The 19,998-nt window shown below is 35.2% G+C and overlaps 1 protein-coding gene across 3 annotated transcripts in view; it reads right to left on the bottom strand.

Moving 5' to 3' along the window:
• CTPS2 (CTP synthase 2) overlaps positions 1 to 19,998 on the bottom strand; it is a 122,438-nt gene that overhangs the window by 70,527 nt on the left and 31,913 nt on the right. For all 3 annotated transcript variants that reach the window (XM_074192368.1, XM_074192366.1, XM_074192367.1), the window contains exons 8-9: positions 13,125 to 13,276; positions 1,790 to 1,922 (exon numbers count right to left, since the gene is read on the bottom strand). In XM_074192368.1, the coding sequence (XP_074048469.1) occupies positions 1,790 to 1,922; positions 13,125 to 13,276 (285 nt within the window). The remainder of the gene's footprint in view (positions 1 to 1,789; positions 1,923 to 13,124; positions 13,277 to 19,998) is intronic.

Below are 19,998 nucleotides of genomic sequence, written 5' to 3'. Positions count from 1 at the left end.
AGGAAGCATGGGGGGGGGGTGTTGAGGAGAATGGAAAATCAAGAAAGGGCAAAAAAGAGATAACCAACATAATCAACTTATCCTCTTTCAACACCCCCCCCCAAAAAAAATAGACGTGCTGGAAAACATGAATTTCAAATATCTTAAATTAGCTATACACAACCAAAAGATTCTTAAAAACTACACATAAATCTTTCAAGATATAGAAATTCCAATATATAAAACAAGCTTGGGGTAATTCCTCTGTAAAACATTATCACAGTCTCAATTCTCAAATTTATAAATGAATCTCATTTAATTACTACATAGCAAGCAGTATCACATTCCAGCTGAAAGACTAGATCAAGATAGAATGAATTCTATTAAACAAAATCCAGTTTATCTCCAGTACTAGTTCAACCATTCATGGAAGTTTCACTTTCCAACAAAAACACTAGTTTTATGTCTTTGTTAGAAAATGATACTAAATGGGCTTCCATTTTTACAGAGTAAAGGCACGGGGTTGGGGGTTGACAATTGGGGTGTAATTAGATTTAAGATGGGTTAAGCTGAAAGAGACCTTAGAGAGGATCAAAGTCTAAATTCCTGCTTTCCTACAGCAGACCCAATTAACACAACTCATTAGTATCATTAAATTCAGGATTTCCTGACTTCTCCATCATTTTTCCACCATATTTCCAATAATTATAAAATGTAATCAGCACAGAGAAGCATGAAAGTAGTCCAAGCCCTAAAATCAGCTGTCAGGAACAAAATCCAAATTACTATACTTATAAATTTATGCAGCAAGAGAATCTGATCTCAATGAAATTAAAATAAGCAATTCTTGATATCTGATCATGACCTGCATGCATGCATGCATATGTGTGTAATGTGCTGTACATGTGTATACATATTACAGATGCATGCTGTATGTGTATATGTGTATTATAGGAGTGAATGGTACACATATAAACATTGTGTCAGCATACAAAAACACATGTTCTTATGTTTGTGTTGCATGCATGTATGCAAACGTGTGTGTGCACATAGATGGTGAAATATGAAGGCATCAATCTAGATGTCTACACTTTTTCATTATTTTCCTCTTCACTAAGACACTTACTAGTTGTTTGACCTTGGGCAAGCTAACCCCTGTTAGCTACAGTTTCTTCATCTATAAAATAATTATAGCAGCTACCTCTCAAGGTTGCTACAAGGATCAAATGAGAAAATAATTCTAAAGCTCTTGGTACATAGTAAGCACTATATAATATTAGTTATTATACTAATTAATTTTTCAAGTTTATGATCTCTTAATGTACTCTCCATGATGGACTTTGACCTTGATGGATTTTACTTGTCTATCTGAAAAGCAATTATTGAGCTATAATTCATATTCTTTTCCAGGGATTGCATCTGAAAAATTTATTTTTAGATGTTCCTTTAAATTGGATTGCTACTTCCCAAAATTTGCACAGAATAAACAAAAAAATAACAAGAGCCATAATATATGATCCAATTATGCCAGTAATATAGATGCAAGAATTTCAAGAGTAGTTTACAACAATTAATAATAGTTACATTCTACATCACCAAGTTAGAGGCAAAAAGCATTTTTTAATTGACTGTTTTGTTAATTCAAATTTTCAAAAAAAAGCTAATATTACATCCCCCAAACAGTTTTAAATTTGTACTCAGAGGCACATGCAAAGCTTATCACTATGAAGCATAATTTAATTTAGTTTCTTTAAGTATGAACACAGATTATAATAATAGAAATATTCTGGAAAAACATGTCAAGTCTCACCATTAAATCCAATTTGTGATTAATCGCCAAAGCAGAGTGTTCTAGGGCTTTAAATACTGATGCATAGCAGTCACTGAGTTTGGTATATTTGCCAACCAGAGCTATTGAACATGTTTTCTGTAATCTTTCATACCTGACAAAAAGAGTTTTTGCAAATTATTTACAGGGTCACAATACGCAATCATACCCAGGAATCACATTATAAGACCTATTAGATGCTGTCTAGTTGCAAAGGACAATTTTTAATCAATCAGAGGTAGTTAAGCCTTACCCTTTCAATAAGGTTCTTGAATCTAAAATTTTATTTCTAAAGTACCTTGAATAAGTCAGGAAATACCAAAAACCACAATCACATCCTGGGGGTGGGAGATACACAAGCAATCTCAGGAAGGAGAGCTGCACAAAATTAAAACCTGATGAATGGAGAAAGGGACATTTGTATGAGAAAAGCAGTTCTGAAGATCTTAAAGAAAATCGTCCCTATTTGAGAGAAGATCCTAGTCAAGATAGAACTTTACTTACATATGACTTTTCAGAGATTGAACAATAAAATTATTTTTTGTTTTTTGCAAGGCAATGGGGTTAAGTGACCTGCCAAAGGTCACACAGCTAGGTAAGTATTATGTGTCTGAGGCCATATTTGAGCTCAGGTCCTCCTGACTCCAGGACCAGTACTCAACCATTATACCACCTAGCTGTCTCAACAATATAGTTTTTTTATTGTTCAGTTGATTTTTCATGATCCCCTTTGAGGTTTTCTAGGCAAAGATACTAGAATGGTTTGTCATTTCCTACTCCAGTTCTATAGATGAGGAAACTGGGACAAACAGGATTAAGTGACTTGCTCAAGGTCACAAAGTTAGCAGGTGTCAGAGACTGAAATTGAACCCATGAAGAGGTGTCTTTGAGACTCAGGCCTGGTGCTCTATCCGCTGTACCACCTAATTGCCCAAACAATACAGTTAAGAAACTACGGATCACAAACTTGCTTCAAGATTATGAGAAAATTGGGCGGCTAGGTGGCACAGTGAATAGAGAACTGGCCCTGGAGTCAGGAGTACTTAAGTTCAAATACGGCCTCAGACACTTAATAATTACCTAGCTGTTTGGCCTTGGGCAAGCCACTTAACCCCATTTGCCTTGCAAAAAAAAAAAAAGATTATGAGAAAATTAGAGGCAGTTAGGTGAAGCACTGGACACCAGCCCTGAAGTCAGGAGGACCTAAGTTCAAATCCGGCCTCAGACACGTAATACTAGTTGTGTGACCTTGGATAAGTCACTTAAAACCATCGCCCACCAAAAAAGAAAAAGAGGAAGAATATGAGAAAATTGTACAATGTTTATTTGTGAAGATAAATACAGGTTACTACTCATGAGGAGGCCACTCAAAGCTACTGCCCCACAAAGGTAGCTTTGAACTCTCCTGCTATTTGTTGATATTTTTTACACATTTGGAAATCAGAGATACCATTCATATAGTATGGTTTTTTGTATCGGAAGTTGTGAACATCATTATACTGCGTGACTCACAAGTCTTAGTGCAGCCTTAAGCTTTAATAACTTAAATAATCTTAAGAGCATAAAAGTACCCTAAGACTTTGAGAATGTTCTGAATATAAAAGAAACATTACCTGACTCAGATATGCATATTTTGATACAGTTGGCTTTGGAACTTCAGAAAGAGAGGACAAGACAGAGGTGATAAAAAAAAGTCAGCAAATAATAATGCTACTTAAGAATTTTGTGGATTATTTATGGGAACTCATTTCTGAACATAGTGAGAATGCCCTGAAAACTTTTATGTTGCTGACAGCAACTGGGTATTTTAGTGATTCTTGCTTTCTGTCCTGGTAACTGTCAATGAATCAAGCCCCTTTGGGCTTACACAAAGATGGACTGACTATTCTCATGCTTGCTAACCCCAAAGATATCCATCAAATAAAACCTCTATTGGTTAGAAAATTCTACATTTTTAAAAATATCCTATCTTTCCCTAATGACAAAAGGTAAATCAAAGCAGAAATTTTTAATGACTGGTTTGGATCTCTTTTTTCAAAACTAAAAGTATTATTTTAAGAAATCTGTCATGTTAAAATACGGTCCCTCCAGAATCCTGTCTTATAACAAGGAGTTGCAATGATCCAAACAATCCAATAATACACTGGCCATATCTGAAAATGTATATCCCATGCTACAGCTGTACCACCACCTAACTATTCAACAAGAAAAGAAAGGATAGGGGTGGCTAGGTGGCGCAGTGGATAAAGCACTGGCCCTGGAGTCAGGAGTACCTGCATTCAAATCCATTCTCAGACACTTAATAATTACCTAGCTGTGTGGCCTTGGGCAAGCCATTTAACCCCATTTGCTTTGCAAAAAAAAAAAAAAACTAAAAACTAAAAAAAAAAAAGAAAGGATGATTTACCACCAATGCTTTCAAGTCAGATATTAGTCCCTGCACTGTATCATCTCATTATACTTTCACTGAAAGCTCATTTCAGACCCATTCAGTTTTTGCCTACAGATTGTAAAGCTATTCTGCCAGACAAATGAAGAACACATTCATTGGAACAGGATTAGTCAATCAGTGAGCAACAATTTATTAAACTCTTAATAAATACCCAATATAATGTTAAACTCTAGAGATACAAGAAAAGATAAAAAATAATTCCTATCCTCAAGCAGTTTTTCATTCTGATTCATTTATTGTAATACAACATGCAAATAACTAGGAATATAAAAGGTATATATAGAAGTATATATAGTATATATAGAAGTATATATATTATATAGAAGTATATATAGTATATATATATATATAAGTATATACAGTATATATAGAAGTATATATAGTATATATAGATGTATATATAGAAGAGAACACAGGGAACACAGACAATAAAGGGCTGGCCCTGGAGACAATAGTTCAAATCTGGCCTCAGTCACTTACTAGATGTATGGCTTTGCCTCAGTTTCCTCATCTGTAAAGTGAGCTGGAAAAGGAAATAGTAAACCCACTCCAGTATCTTTACTAAGAAAATCCCAAATGGGGGTCACAGAGCATCAGACCTACCTGAAATAACTCACCAATAATCTCAGGGGAAAGATGCTAATAGAAATGTTGGGTTTTGGGTGGAAGTTAGAAAGATATCTTGCCAAAGTTAAAAATTTTGACTAAATCTTAAAAGGTAGGAGGCAGAGGTAAGGAGGGAGAAGAAAAGGGACAACCCCAGGAGGAAGGATGTTATGTACAGACAACACACTTGTGGACTGGAGTGCTATTCAGAATAGGAAAAGCAATATCATTAGCAAATTCAAAAAATTCACAAGACAGATATTCTAGAAAGATTTCCCATCTTGCTTTGACATTAAAAGATGTTATTTTAAAAGTTGTTCCTCTCTGAAATTCTATGCAAAGTCAAACATAAAAGGACAGCCTGGTATTAAGTTTATGGCACCATTAGCCTTTTCTTCAGTGGAAAAAAGAATTTGTAGCTTCCCTCTACCAGACCAGTCTGTCTACCACACATTCTTCACATAGTGTAGGAGATGATTCCTTCATATAAGTATTACAAGTAGGTTAAAATGGGGGAAGTTCACAAGGGGGTATGTGTGATGCATTGTATTAGAAATGCATCAGTTATAGTTATATTGCATGACAAATAAGGAATATTGAAATGACAGGACAATAGGTTATTTATCTTCAAGGCAAAAACAAAACCCTAAAACCAACACCAGTTGGGGAGTTAATGATTTTAGGTCTCAGTGTGTTCCTTTACTTTACACACAGGCATCTGGATTACATTGTCCACTAAGGCAAGCAGCCCTAGTGCCTTCACTACACTTTTATGAAAAAAAAAGTTCGCAAGCAAAAAGCACAACGGAGACTCAAAAAAACAAGTTACACAATATGTATTATGATTCACAATAGGGCAAATGAAACTATAAAATAAAGTCTACTGCTAAGTAATTATCATGACTAATCTTGGACTCTGTAGAAGAAATAAAGAAGCATTTGCCTCCTTCTGGCAAAGCACGAGAGGGAAGAGGAGTGGCAAGGATTACAGAGGAGAGGCAATGTTCCCTACACTGTCAGGTGTGGTTTTAGTAGGTTTTGCTAAACTATTGGGAAAAGGACAGGAAAAGGATCTAGAGCCAGTGCTGGAGTTATTATCTATTCAGATTCATGATCTCCATTGAACTTTTTAGATATAATTTCAGTACTTTATATTAAGATGGATATAGCCTCGATCTAAGGAAAATGTATCTGGTAGTCAAGGTAGTAGCTCCCCATATATGAGTTCTTTAAGAAACAATTGTTGGGAGGGGGGAGTAGAAGGACAGGGGACTGTAAAGGGAATTCCTATCTAGGGATTGGAGGGGTGGGTGGGTTAGATTGTTAGCCAGACAGATTTACAGACAGCATTCACTAAATGCTTACTATAGTAGTAGGCACCATGCTAAGTGCAAAGGATATAAATCCAAGCAAGCAGGACAAGCTCTATACTTTCTAACTATAGAAGATAATGCATAAAGAGAAACTGGAAAGCAAGGGGAGAGAAGAAGGAAAGGTAATGAAACAGGTAAAGAGAAGAGTGGTAGGAAGGGAGGAAGAAGAAGGAGGGAAAGAGAAAAGGAGAAAAGAAGGGAGGGAGAGAGGCACAAAAAGGGAGAGAGAGGGAGGAAGAAAGGGAGGGAAGAAAGAAAGGAAGAAGGGGAAAAGGGAGAAAGGAAAAGAGGGAAAAGGAAGGCAAGAAGGAAGAAAGGGAGGGAGAAAGGAAAAAGGAAAAAGAAAGGGAAGGAGGGACAGAGGGAGGGATGGAGAAAGGAAAGCAGAAATTCCTTGAGGACAGGTACTGTCTTAATTTCTCAAATTGGCAATACCAGGGCTTACCACAGCAACTGGAACATAATTATCATTTAATAATGCTTTATCTATCTTACCCATAATGATAATGGAGTTAAAACTACAGACACAAGAGAAAATTACAATGACAACAAATAACCACTTGCCAGTCAAATAAATATTCATTAGTTTCATATTTCCTGAGGAGATAAAATGGCATAAGATTGGAGAGTGAACTCCAATGCTGTCAAAAGACACTATTCAAATACAGTCAGTCAATAAATATTTATCAAGCACCAATGTCTAGGCACTGTGCTAGGTGTGGATACAAAGAAAGGCAAAAAAAAGTTTCCCTGATTTCCAGGAGACCACAATCTAAAGGGGAAGACAACCTGTAAACAACCTGTAAACAACTATGTATAGCTATGTACTATATCAACTGGAAGTAATAGAAGAAAGATTTAGAATTAAGGGAGATCAGGAAAGACTTTATATGGAAAGCAAGATTTTAGCTAAGACTTAAAGGAAGTCAAGAGGAAGACCATTTCACAGGTACAGAAAGACAGCCAGCAAAATGCCCACAGACTAGAGATGAGCAATCTGTAGAAGGAATAGCAAGGAGGTCAATGTCACTGAACCATAGAGGATTTGAGTGAGGAAGGGATATGGTGTAAAAGGACTGGAAAGGTGGGGTGATTGCAGTGGTAGTGGGGATAAAGAGCTCTGAATGTCAAACATAAGATTTTTACATTTTACTCCAGAAGTGATAGGGAGCCATTAAAGTGTATTGAATAAGGGAGTAACATGGTCAAACACTTGCTTTAAAAAAAAAAAAAACACTCCAACAACTGTGTGGAGGATGAGCTGAAGTGGGGAGAAACTTGTAACAAGATGATTAACAAATAGCCTATTACAATGTTGATTAGGGCCCAAATCAGGGCAGCAGCAATGCCAGAGGAGGGAAAGGGCATATTCAAGAAAGATGACAAGGGTAAAATCAACAAGTCTTTACAACTGACAAGATATGGGAAGTGAGACAGGAAGAGGAGTTAAGGATGGTCTAGACTGAGAGCATGGAGAACTGGGAGAATAATGGTACCCTAGACAGAAAATAGATAAGAAGAAGTGAAGGTTTGAGGGGAAAGATAATGAGCATTGTTTTGGACATGTTACATTTCAGATGGCTATAGGGCATCCAATATGAGGTGTTCAGTAGGCACTGAAAATGAAAGACTTGAGGTCAACAGAAAGGTTAGAACTACAGAAGTAGACATGAGGAACATTAAGATGATTACTGAATCCCTGGTAGATAATGAGATCACCAAGTTACATATAGAGGGAGAAGAATGCCCAAGACAGAGTTTTACTAACCTAAGGTTAAATGGCATGACTTCAATGAAGATCCAACAAAGGAGACTGTGAAAGAGAAATCAAGTAGATAAGAGAAGATGCAGAAGAAGGTTAGCACCCCAAAAATCTAGAGAAGAGAGGATCAAAGAGAAAAGGGTGATCAAAAATGTCAGTCTATAAATAGATAAAGAAGGATGAGGATAGAGAAAAGGCCATTAGATTCATCAATTTAGAGATCGTTAGAAACTTTAAAGAGAGGAGTTTTAGTTGAGTGATGAAGTCAGAAGTCATTGGTGAGTTGGGAAATATCTACTCCAAGTATGTGAAGACTCTGTCTGGAGGAATGAATGGATGAGAATAATTTGTTCCCATGGCCATGAAGGTGGTTGAAGCAGTTCTGTGGAGTGCTTAGAGCTTTGTCAGACATTGAAGATGCCAAGATCATCTACTGCACCTAGGCCATCACCAGGCATTCTGATTCTTGTCTAGATTAGGATGACTCAGGAAGAAGAGTGAAAGTGATAGCTTTCAGCAACTCTGCCTCACTTAATTCCAATTCATGAGAAAGTCAAGACCTCATTGTCCTTTTGAAAAAGTAATGATAAGGGGCAGCTAGGTGGTGCAGTGGATAAAGCACCAGCCCTGGAGTCAGGAGTACCTGGGTTCAAATCCGGTCTCAGACACTTAATAATTACCTAGCTGTGTGGCCTTGGGCAAGCCACTTAACCCCATTTGCCTTACAAAAACCAAAAAAAAAAAAAAAAAAGTAATGATAAACAACAAGGTATAGAAAGGAAAAAGAAAAATTGGATGAAAAGGGATGAATGGAATGAAGTTTTTTTGTTTTTAAGATGAGGGAGACTAGGGCGGCTAAGGTGGCGCAGTGGATAGAGCACCGGTCCTGGAGGCAGTAGTACCTGAGTTCAAATCTGGCCTCAGACATTTAACCTAAAAAAGAAAACCTAAAAAAGAAAAAAAAAAAAAAACAAGATGAAGGAGACTAGGAATGCAAGAAGTAGCTAGAAGCTAGGGAAAGATTAAAGATAAGTGAATGGGCAATAATTATGGAGGAGGTAATCTTTTGGGGAAGATCGGCTGGAATAGGATACCTTCTGCATATAAAGAAGTTAACCTTGGCAAGGAGAAAGGTCCCCTCATCATGTGAGATGGGGGTAGAGAAGATAATGACAGAAGACACTTGGGTGATATAATATGAAAAGACAAGCAGGGACTCTCAGCAAATGGAGTCAATTTTTTTCTGTAAAATATGATGCAAGGTTCTCAGCTGAGAGGGGAGGGAAAAGGAGAGTCATAAGATGTTTGCGAAGAACTGCTATGATGAGTAGGATAGCAAGTTATTTAGGAAGGTATAAAAGGATTGCCTTATAATAATGAGGGCCCAGTGAGGTTAATTATAAGATGATATGATATGATATAATAATAACATAAATTTCAAGTGAACCCAGACCAGATGGTTTCATGGTTTTCTTCAGTTTCTTTCAGCAGTATATATGTAGCAGCAAAGGCAAGAATGATCCAAACATGAGGCTTAGCAGGGAAAGATCAATGATACAATAAGGAGCAAGAAACTTAAAAGAAGACAAAGTAGAAGTAAAATGTCTTATCCATTCTGAGTTAAGACTGAAGTATATTTTTTTGTTTTCACATTTTTTTAAAAAGACATTTTCACTTTATTTTTTCTCAACTACTTGTAAAAACAATTTTTAACATTCATTTTTTTATTTTTGAGTTCCAAATTCCCTCTTTGAGGAGGCAAGTACATTGATAATAGATTATCCATGTGCCATCATGTAAAACATTTCCATGTTACAAAAGAGAACAGAGACAAGAAAAATAAAGTTAAAAAAGTATGCCTCAATCTGCATTCATACTCCATCAATTTTGAAGGTGGATAGCATTTTTCATTGTGAGTTCTTTGGAATTGTCTTGGAACACTATTTTGCTGAGAATAGTGAAGTCACAGTTGGTCACTGTATAAATTGTTGGTACTCTGTACAATGATCTCATGGCTCTGTTTACTCCATTTTGCATCAACACATGTAAACTGAAGCATACTTTTTGTACTTCTTTCTTGCTTTTTTCTTTTGTAATATTAATAATATGGAAAAATGTTTTGCACACCTTCACATGTATAATAAATATCATATTGTTTGCCTTCTCAAGGGAGTTGGGGAGAGGGGCTTGGGGGAGGGAGAAAATTTGAAGCTCAAATTTTTTTAAATGAATGTTAAAAATAAATGTTTTCTTTTTAAAGAAATGGAGAAGAGAAAAGAATACAGAGGAAATGGTCTGGAAAAGATCTGAGAAGAGCTAGAATGGTATGAATGCGGGTTTTGGAGTTATAACAATCAATAGTTTATAGTCAGATAAAAGAATTTCAGAGTTCATGAAGAAGGAGAAAGAATACAGCTTTTCAGAATATCTTTTGAAGCTAAATCCGCTTCAAATCTTCTTGGAAAAATCATAAATACCAGAAATCCTAAAAAGACCAACTGAACCATATTATAAATAAAAGTTATTATAAATCCCAATGAACCAAAGTCTCCTCCCCCCATAGTTTTAAAGTTGAAAGAACCTTAGAAATCATCTAGTCATGTCATGGAACACTATTGTTCTATTAGAAACCAGGAGGGATGAGAATTCAGGGAAGCCTGGAAGGATTTGTATGAACTGATGCTGAGTGAGATGAGCAGAACTGGAAAAACATTGTACACTCTAACAGCAAACAGCAACTTGGGGGTGATGATCAACCTTGATGGACTTGCTCCTCCCTTCAGGACAACAAGGGACAATTTTGGGCTGTCTGCAATGGAGAATACCATCTGTATCCAAATAAAAAATTATGGGGGTGGCTAGGTGGTGCAGTGGATAGAGCACCAGCCCTGGAGTCAGGAGTACCTGAGTTCAAATTCGGCCTCAGACACTTAATAATTACCTAGCTGTGTGACCTTGGGCAAGCCATTTAACCCCATTGCCTTGCAAAAACTAAAAAAAAAAAAAAAAAAAAAGAATCATGGACTTTGAAAAAAGACCAAAGACTATTAACATCAAATTAGAAAAAAAATTATATTATTATGTAATTTTACTATCCCATACTTTATTTTTCTTCCTTAAGGATATGATTTCTCTGTCATCACACTGAATGTATAAGATGGAACCAATGTAAAGACTAGCAGAATGCCTTCTGTGGGATGTGGGGGAGGGAAGCAAGAAAGGGGGGAAAATAGTAAAACTCAAAATAAATAAAATCATTCTTAAAAAAAAATAAAATTGTTTAGAGGGAAATAATGGGAGAGTTCAATACTCTTCCATTTTGGTTCTGTCCCTCACAAAAAAAAGAAAAAGAAAGAAACCATCTGGTCTATCCTCTTCATTTTAAAGATAAGGAAACTCAGGTATAGTGAGAATCATGTCCAAGGTCACTGTTAGAAAGTGGTGGAATCCAGATTCAAATTTAAGATCCTATTCTGAATATACATTTAGTTCTCTTTCCATTGCATCACTATCCTTTCAGATATAAATGCTCTTTTTACATGAAAAAATTTCACATTTATATATAATTACATATATTATTTATGAATGGAACATGTCCAATTATATCTATATATAGCAAATATATAATTAACAGCTTATTATTGATTGAAAAAAGATTTCATAATAGCAAAAAGCTACCATGTATAACACTTTAAATGAATTTGTACTTTATACACAGTAGAACCTAACATACATTTTCAAAAGTCATCATATGAGAGACAGTGGATAAAGTCAGCAGTTCTCAAGTCAAGAAATTCTGAATTCAATGACCTGCCTCTTATATAGGTTGGTTGTGCTACCAAAAAAAAAAAAAAATTTAACCCCTCAGGACAGCAATGGAAGAGTGGAACAAGGGCTGAATTTAAAGTCAGAGATGGGCCCAGGTTTGAATCCTAGATCTGCTGGAACTGTAGAGTTGTGAACTAAGGGTAAAAACTAAGGGTAAAAAAAGTTCATCTTAAGGTGTGATCTTGGACAAATCACCTACCATTATGGTTTTAGTTTGTTTATTTATAAAATGAGGGAGTTGAATCAGATGGATCTCTAAAGTCCATTCCAGCTCTAAAAATATATAATCCATGATCTCCAGGCAACAGTAAGTCGGAGATACACTGATGGGTATTTCCATACTGGAAGTTCCCTAACTATCTGGACCCAAATCCTGCTGTTTATTTATGTGTGTGTGTGTGTGTGTGTGTGTGTGTGTGTGTGTGTGTATATATATATATATATGTATGTGTATTTATATACATATATATGCTATATGTTTATATATAAATATGTAAGATATATAGTGCATACATGTATGTAGATGTATGTATTTATAAGTCTACTGAGAAAGATATAGAGATCTATAGAGATATAGCTATAATAGATATCTAGAAAGAAATCTTAGAGATATGGAAGAAATAAAGAGATAGAGATATAGAAGAGATAAAGAGCTATACTGGCCCTCAGGAGGCCTGCAAACATTTCCATGTCTCTACCTACTTCAAAAAACCCTCACTCAATTTATCCCTACTAATATCATCCTTTTATTTTTATATTTATATTTATATTTATATTTATATTTAAATGTACAAGATATATATGAAAAGCTGAGTGACTTCAGTCAGGAAGACGTGGGATCACCTACTTCTGACACCATCTGACATTGGTTGGGTATACCTTAAAACATGGAGACTTCCCAGTAATTCCGAAAAATAATTAAATTGTGGAGCTATTGCTGATTTGGATTAGTAAAAGACATTTAGTAGAAAGTAATTCCTTACCAAGAATTCCTTACACCAATGAAATCACAGGTCCAATGAAAAATATGTGCCAAGAATTTATTTATTCAGTCACCAGAAGGTAGATTTACTTCTTGATTATTTCGGATCATTTAACAAATACTGTTTTGTAGCTTAGAAATTTGCAGGCCCCTGGGTAATAATTTCATAGACCCAAGATGCCCAATGGTCAGGAAATACTGAGCTAGACTACAGATCAAATAAATATACTTACACACACACACACACACACACACACACACACACACTCTAAAAAAAGATTTCACTCCTATAAGTGGTGATCTTATTACCATACCTGTCAGCCATATTTTTCCATTTGAAAAGCAAATCACTTGCATGATCATCAATAGGCAGGTCCAATCTCTCTTTAAAATACTTGACAATACCTTGATCTTCCAAAAGGACAGGCACACGGTAAGTGGAAGAAACATCATGGATGAATATCACCTGTTAATTATGAGAACATATCTTACTCTGACAGGACAGGTTCTATAAAGCTTTACAATACTACTACTACTACTATGACATCTGTCAGCTCAGGAATGAAAAAAGTGGCAAGAAGATTTCAATTGCAATTAGATATTAAATAATAACAGTATTTATAATAATATATGGTATTTCTGTGGCACTTTACTATTTGCAAAAAATTCATATATCTCAATATTTATTTTATTTATAATGATTTATATATTTTAAGCTTATATTATATCTCAAAATTTTGGTTTCCTTAATGACAGCAAAGTTTAATATAAAAATACCACTTGTTAAGAGTCACACTGGCAGTAAAAATTCAGGCTAGGATTCCCACAAAACCAAACAATTCTGATAGTGCTGTTCTTCTCTTTCACATGCTCTCTCTCTCTCTCTCTCTCATACACACACACACACTCCTGCCCCCGCCACTTCTGTTCTCTTTCTCTATTTCCTAGAAGTAAGTTTCCCCATCTTTCAAAAATCCTACTAAAACCATATTTCCTCATTTAACTCAATTTAATAAAGTATTTATTAAGTCTGTATCAGGACCAGTTATGTGTCAGTCAGTTTTTATTTAATGCTTACTATGTATAAGGGCCTATCCTAAATGCTGAGGATACAAAGAAAGGCAAAAACACTGTCCCTGCCCTCAAAAAGTTCACACTCATTTAAGAAAGACAATATATTCATAAGAAGATACAAAGAGTGTGTATATATATATATATATATATACATATATACATATATATATATATATGTATATATATATATATATATATATACAGTAAATGGATTATACTCCCAGAAGGAAGATGCTAATAGCTAAAAGACCTGAGAAAAGTCTTCTATCTACTTTGAGTCTTAAAAGAGGTCAGGGAAGCCAGGAAACAGAGGTGAGGTTAAGAGATCATTCCAGGCATAGGATGCAAAGGTATGAGTTAGGAGGTGGAATGTCATGTGTCAAATAGCCAGTATAGAAGTATTTTAATGTGCATGAAGGGGAGTAAAGTGTGAGAAGACTGCAAAAGCAGAAAGGGTCAGATTGTGAAGGGATTTAAATGCCTGGTAAAATAATTTATTTTTGATCCTAGAAGTAATTGGGGGCCATTTGAATATACTGAGTAAAGAAAAACATGGTCAAAATTGGGCTGTAGGAAAGTTACTTTGGCAGCTGGATTGGAGAAGGATCCCAGGACTAATGCAATAGCCCAGATGCTACCAGGATAACAGACTTGTGAGTGGGAAAAGGGGGACATATACACAAGCTAATATGAGAGTAGAAGTGCCAAATTTAACAGAATGAGTATGTGGAGTAAGGTTGAGGAGAAACCAAGGCTGTTAGGGAAAGGGACTATGAGACTGGTGGAACCCTCAAAAGTGATAGGAAAATAAGAAATCAACAGTAACCAGAAAATATGAAGAAGAAAGAAAAAATATGAAATAGCCCTTGTCCTACATATCTGTACAAAAATATTCATAGTAATTATTTTTGTGGTGGTAAATCAAAGAAAGACCCCTCAGTTGGGGAATGGTTGAACAAGTGATAGTAAATGATTTTGATAGACTACTACTGTGCTATAAGAAATGATGAAGGGATACAAGAGAAATGCAAATTGAAGCAATCTGACATTTTCCCCTCACACTTATGAAATTGACAAAAAAACAAACGAGAATAAGGATAAATGTTAGAGGAGCTACATTATTGGTAGCATTGTGAGATGATATTGGGAGAAAGAGGCCTTTCTGGAATTCATTAGGAAGTCAAATTGTGCCTAATAGACCAATATTCCCAAAGAAATCAAGGAAAGAGGAATAGAATATATTTGTACTAAAATATTTGTAGCAGCTCTTTTCCTGGGAGACAAAAAAAGGGGTGATGGGGAGCAAAAATTGGAAATGAAAGGTGGAGGGAGTGAACTCCTACAGGCGAATGGCTAAACACAATGAATGTAACAGAATAGCATTGTATTGCAAGAATGACTAAATAAACAATTTCAGAAGAAACTGAGAAGACAGACCTTTATAATCCAATGCAAACAGAACAAAAGTGTACAGAACTAGTACAATTTATACAATGACAACATTAGAAAGAAATCTGATCAACATAGTGATAAACTGGGGCAGCTAGGTGGCTAGAGCACAGGTCCTGGAGTCAGGAGTACTTAAGTTCAAATTTGGCCTCAGACACTTAATAATTACCTAACCTTGAGCAAGCCACTTAACCCCATTTGCCTTGCAAAAATCTAAAAAAAAAAAAAAATAGTGATAAACCATGAACCCAAAAGTGTGAAGATAAAACATATATTTGCTTTCTAACAGAGGTGGTGAACTTAAAATACTGAAAAAGACATTTTCAGACATGATCAAAGTGTAATTTTTTTCTTATGTACTGAGAACTCAATTTCTTAATTTTTAATTTTTTGCTCAATAAGGATGAAGTGGACTTATAAATTACTTTTTTAAATGCTTCTTCTCAAGTATTCACAAAATACAGTACACTAAAAAATGAAATATGGAAGTATGGAAGATGAGTATCAAGCACATAAATATCATTAAGTATGCAAGATCATTAAATTTAGAACTAAAAGGAAACTTAAGAAGCATTTAATTCACATATCTCTGCTATGAGTTTTTTTTAAAAATATGTTCTATGTTCTAGGCTTTTGTTTTTTTTAACATAAGTATCATTTGCAGTTGATATGCTAGTTAATTTTGCTGAACAACTTTCATCCAACCTTTCTTTTTTATTAGAGGAAAGAGAAGAGAGATATTCGGAAATAAAGGTTATATAAAAAATAATTTTTTAAAAATTTAATTCAATGAACATTTACTAAATTATCCACTTCATAAAAAGCACTTAGCTAGAAATATCAAAGACAAAAAAAAACCCCAAAACCTAGAAGGAGCTTATACTCTACAAAGAGAAGAGAGAGAGAGAGAGATACAGCATGTATAAGAGCATACTACTTACTTCAAACTCTAATTTGAGAGGGGAAAAATTGGATATAGAGATGGGGGAAGAGATCAGGAAAAATTCCATATGGAAGGTGGCAACTGATTTGCAAGGCACATGAGGATTCTTAAAGGATAAGAAAAGGAGTACAATCCAGGATTGGGGCAAGGGTAGGGAAAGAGAAGGAAACAATGTACAAATGCATAAAAATGAAATTTCTGTTTGGCACAGAGTGTAACAGTTGAACCAGTCAAGCTAGAATGTAGAGTATGAAGGAGTAAAATATGAACCAAAACTAGAAAGTTTACCTTGGGCAGTTATATTGGGGACTCAAGAGGTCTAGATGAGAAACCTGGGAAACTAGCCAGGAAACGAACCCTTGTAGCCCCTCCAGCTACTACACTACTCAGAAGAGATGATCACTAAGCAATAAGATGAGTAAGTCATACTCTGGATTTTAAAAGATATGAACCTTGAAGAAACTGCATAAATAGCAAAGACCAAGGGAAAGGTGACAGCAAGCTACCAAATAGTTGCATGTGTTTAGGCTTTAAGTATCCAGCTACTCAAGGTAAAACGGGGGTTATGGGTTTTTCTATTTCATATTTAAAGTCTTTGGGTATTTTTTATGTTTTAAGTATTTTTTCTGAGTGAAAGAAATAAATAGCTAACCTATGTATACAAGATCTATTTTGCACACTGGGTACCTTTCTGGAAGGGTCTGACACCTCTACGTGAATCAAACCCATGCTTTGTTTAAGTGATTTCCTTGGGATTCTACTAAAGAAGAGCAAAAAGAATCAGATAGAATGGGGGTGAGGGGAACCTATCCCCTCTCTTTAAAGTTCAGGTTCTTCTTGAATCAAATGAACATGGGCCCCCTTAATGAAGTTCAGGCCCCCTTAATGTAGAAGGGTGATGCAGTAGATGGAACACCAGCCCTGGAGTCAAGAGGATCTGAGTTCAAATCTGTTCTCAGACATTTACTTAGCTTTGTGACCCTGGACAAATCACATAACAAGGAAGGAAGGAAGGAAGAAATTTATTTAAAAGGGTGCTCCAGTCCCTACCTAAAGTCCAGTGTTGAATCTGTCTTTACATAAGAATTACTATTGAAACTAGAAAACAGAAATTAGGTTTAGACCATTCTATATATGTCCATCTAGCTATCATTCCCATCTCTTCATCAATAGTAGAGCCTGCTCTTGTGGGGAAATCTTTTTTGTTAGTTATTGAGTTGTTGTTGTTGTTGTTGTCATTGTTTGGCAAGGCTATTAGGGTTAAGTGACTTGCCCAGAGTCATACTGCTAGTGTCAAGTATCTAAGGTCAAATTTGAACTCAAGTCTTTTGAACCCCAGTATAGGTATCCTATTCACTCTACCATCTAGTTGCCCCAGGGGAAAATCTTAATTTAAAATAGATAGCTACAAAAGTTCTTGACAGTCAGTTTGTCAGATTAGGCCATCAATACAACACAGATGAACCCCAAAACTAAATAGAGGAAGAAGACAACAGGGTAAGAATTCATTTGGGGATTTAGGAAATGAAATAATATTTCTATTCATTCCAAATCCTAAAGTGTCTGCTACTGCAGAAATCCATCTTTAATATCAACATATTCCCAGTAATTATGACAAATTATGGAATATCATTATCTTGAAAAAATTAAAGGCGCAGCTAACCCAAAGGTCATGAAAAAAAAAACATGATGTCCAAAATGCAGGGTCAGATACTGTGAATGAGAACTCATTTCCCAGAAGGCATTCATAAAATATACAGAAGGTAATTAAAAGGTCAGAGAGGGCCACCAACAACCAAGGCAATGATGGTATTACCATATTAAAATTAATATACTTTTTAAAAAATATATATGTAGGGGTAGCTAGGTGGCACAGAGGATCAAGCACTGGCCCTGGAATCAGGAGCACCCAAGTTCAAATCCAGCCTCAGACACTTAATAATTACCTAGTTGTGTGACCTTGGGCAAGTCATTTTACCCCACTGCCTTGGGGGAAAAAGAACAAAAGAAAAAAAACAAAAAAGTATGTGTAATAAAATAATAATAATAATAATAATAATAATAATAATAATAATAATAGCACCTAACTTCCAGGGTTGTTGTTAGGATTAAATCAGATAACTGTAAAGCACTTAACAAAGTACTTAGCACATAGTACTATATATAAACGCTAGCTATCATTATTATTATTATACAAAGTTTCATGGATTTATATATAACTATTTTTCTATCTTTTGCATGTGGAAATGGTAATGCTTGTCAAGTATACAATTCAAAAAAAGAAAAAGAAAAAAGGGCCTTACTGAGAGAGTAGAACCAAAACAATTTCAAAACTGTCAAGAAAAACAACTCTGAAAGACCTGAATATTGTTCACTGCAATGGCATCCTCATAGGACCTGTAGAGAAACATGCTACCCTCCTCCTAGGTAATGGACACAAAGTCAGAAAGAAACATACATTTATGGACATGGTCACTGTGTGGATTTATTTTGTTTGATTGTATATATTTCTTAAGAAGTTTTGGATTTGGTTTTTTTTTTTCAATTTTTAATTGAGAGTGGAAAGGCATCTTTCTAAGAGTGAATGCTAAAGTGGAGGTTGGGGGGACTGGAACATTTTTTTAAAATGACTAGAAGAACTACTGAAATATTGTTTTAAAAACCACAGGAGAGGACAAAAGGAGATTCAGAAGGAAATATAGAAATTTTATCATGGAAATTATATTTGTTCATATATAGAAATTTATTATAGAAATACATAAAATTTATTATAAACTTTTTTAAAAAAGCAAATAGTAGGGCAGCTAGGTGGCACAGTAGATAGACCACCAGACCTGTCAGGAGTACCTGAGTTTAAATCCGGCCTTGGACACTTAATAATCACCTAGCTGTGTGGTCTTGGGCAAGTCACTTAACCCCATTGCCTTGCAAAAAAACAAAAAAAAGACAAAAAAAAGCAAATAGTATGAAATAGAGATTGATAGTTGTATATGTTTATCTATAGAGAAAAAAATGTTCTCTCCTTTTTTGATGATTTAAATTCCAAATTTTAAAAAAAAAACTTAAGCATTACAAAATAAATGTTTGAAGATAAAAAGAAAAAACAAGTTAGCCATATGGTGAGAAGCTGAGGTACACTGTTAGTAGAAAAGCCTTGAAGTCTCGAACACTCTGGGATTCTCTGTGTTAGACTTTAAGAATAATGTAGATGAGAATCACACAAAACAAGAAAGCACAGAGCTGCAATCTTCTCAAAGGAGACAGATCTGTCCTCCCCTTCCTCCTCCTCCACCCCCCAACACTGATGAAATCATCTTCACCAAAGTAGTAAAATGTTCCTGTTCAGGGTTATCAAATGCCTCTCCAATGGCATCTAAGCAAATAGAAGTAAGTATATCCACTTAATATTTGCCTGAAAAGGTAGAAATTGTCTAGCATATGGAAATGTATGTGACACATCTATGAGTTGGGAGAAATTTAGCAATCAAAAGGATCTTAACCCATTTAGAAGTTTGACAGCTTGATAGCTCAGAAACACTGTATGTCATCTTAACGTTTGTCTGTTCTAGTCAAAATGTCACTGCTAAATCCACTGTCACTAGATTTCATCGTCATCACAAAACTCTATAATTAAATAACTTTGCTGACTTATGAAAGATATGCAAGCATTATTTAAAAGACACAAATATGAAAATCAATTGCATCCAGAAGGTACAAAATAG

The sequence above is a fragment of the Macrotis lagotis genome, chromosome 6, assembly GCF_037893015.1.
Source record: "Macrotis lagotis isolate mMagLag1 chromosome 6, bilby.v1.9.chrom.fasta, whole genome shotgun sequence".
Lineage (NCBI taxonomy): Eukaryota > Metazoa > Chordata > Mammalia > Peramelemorphia > Peramelidae > Macrotis > Macrotis lagotis.
Note: the sequence above shows the minus strand (reverse complement) of the source record. Positions and strands in the feature narration are given on the sequence as shown.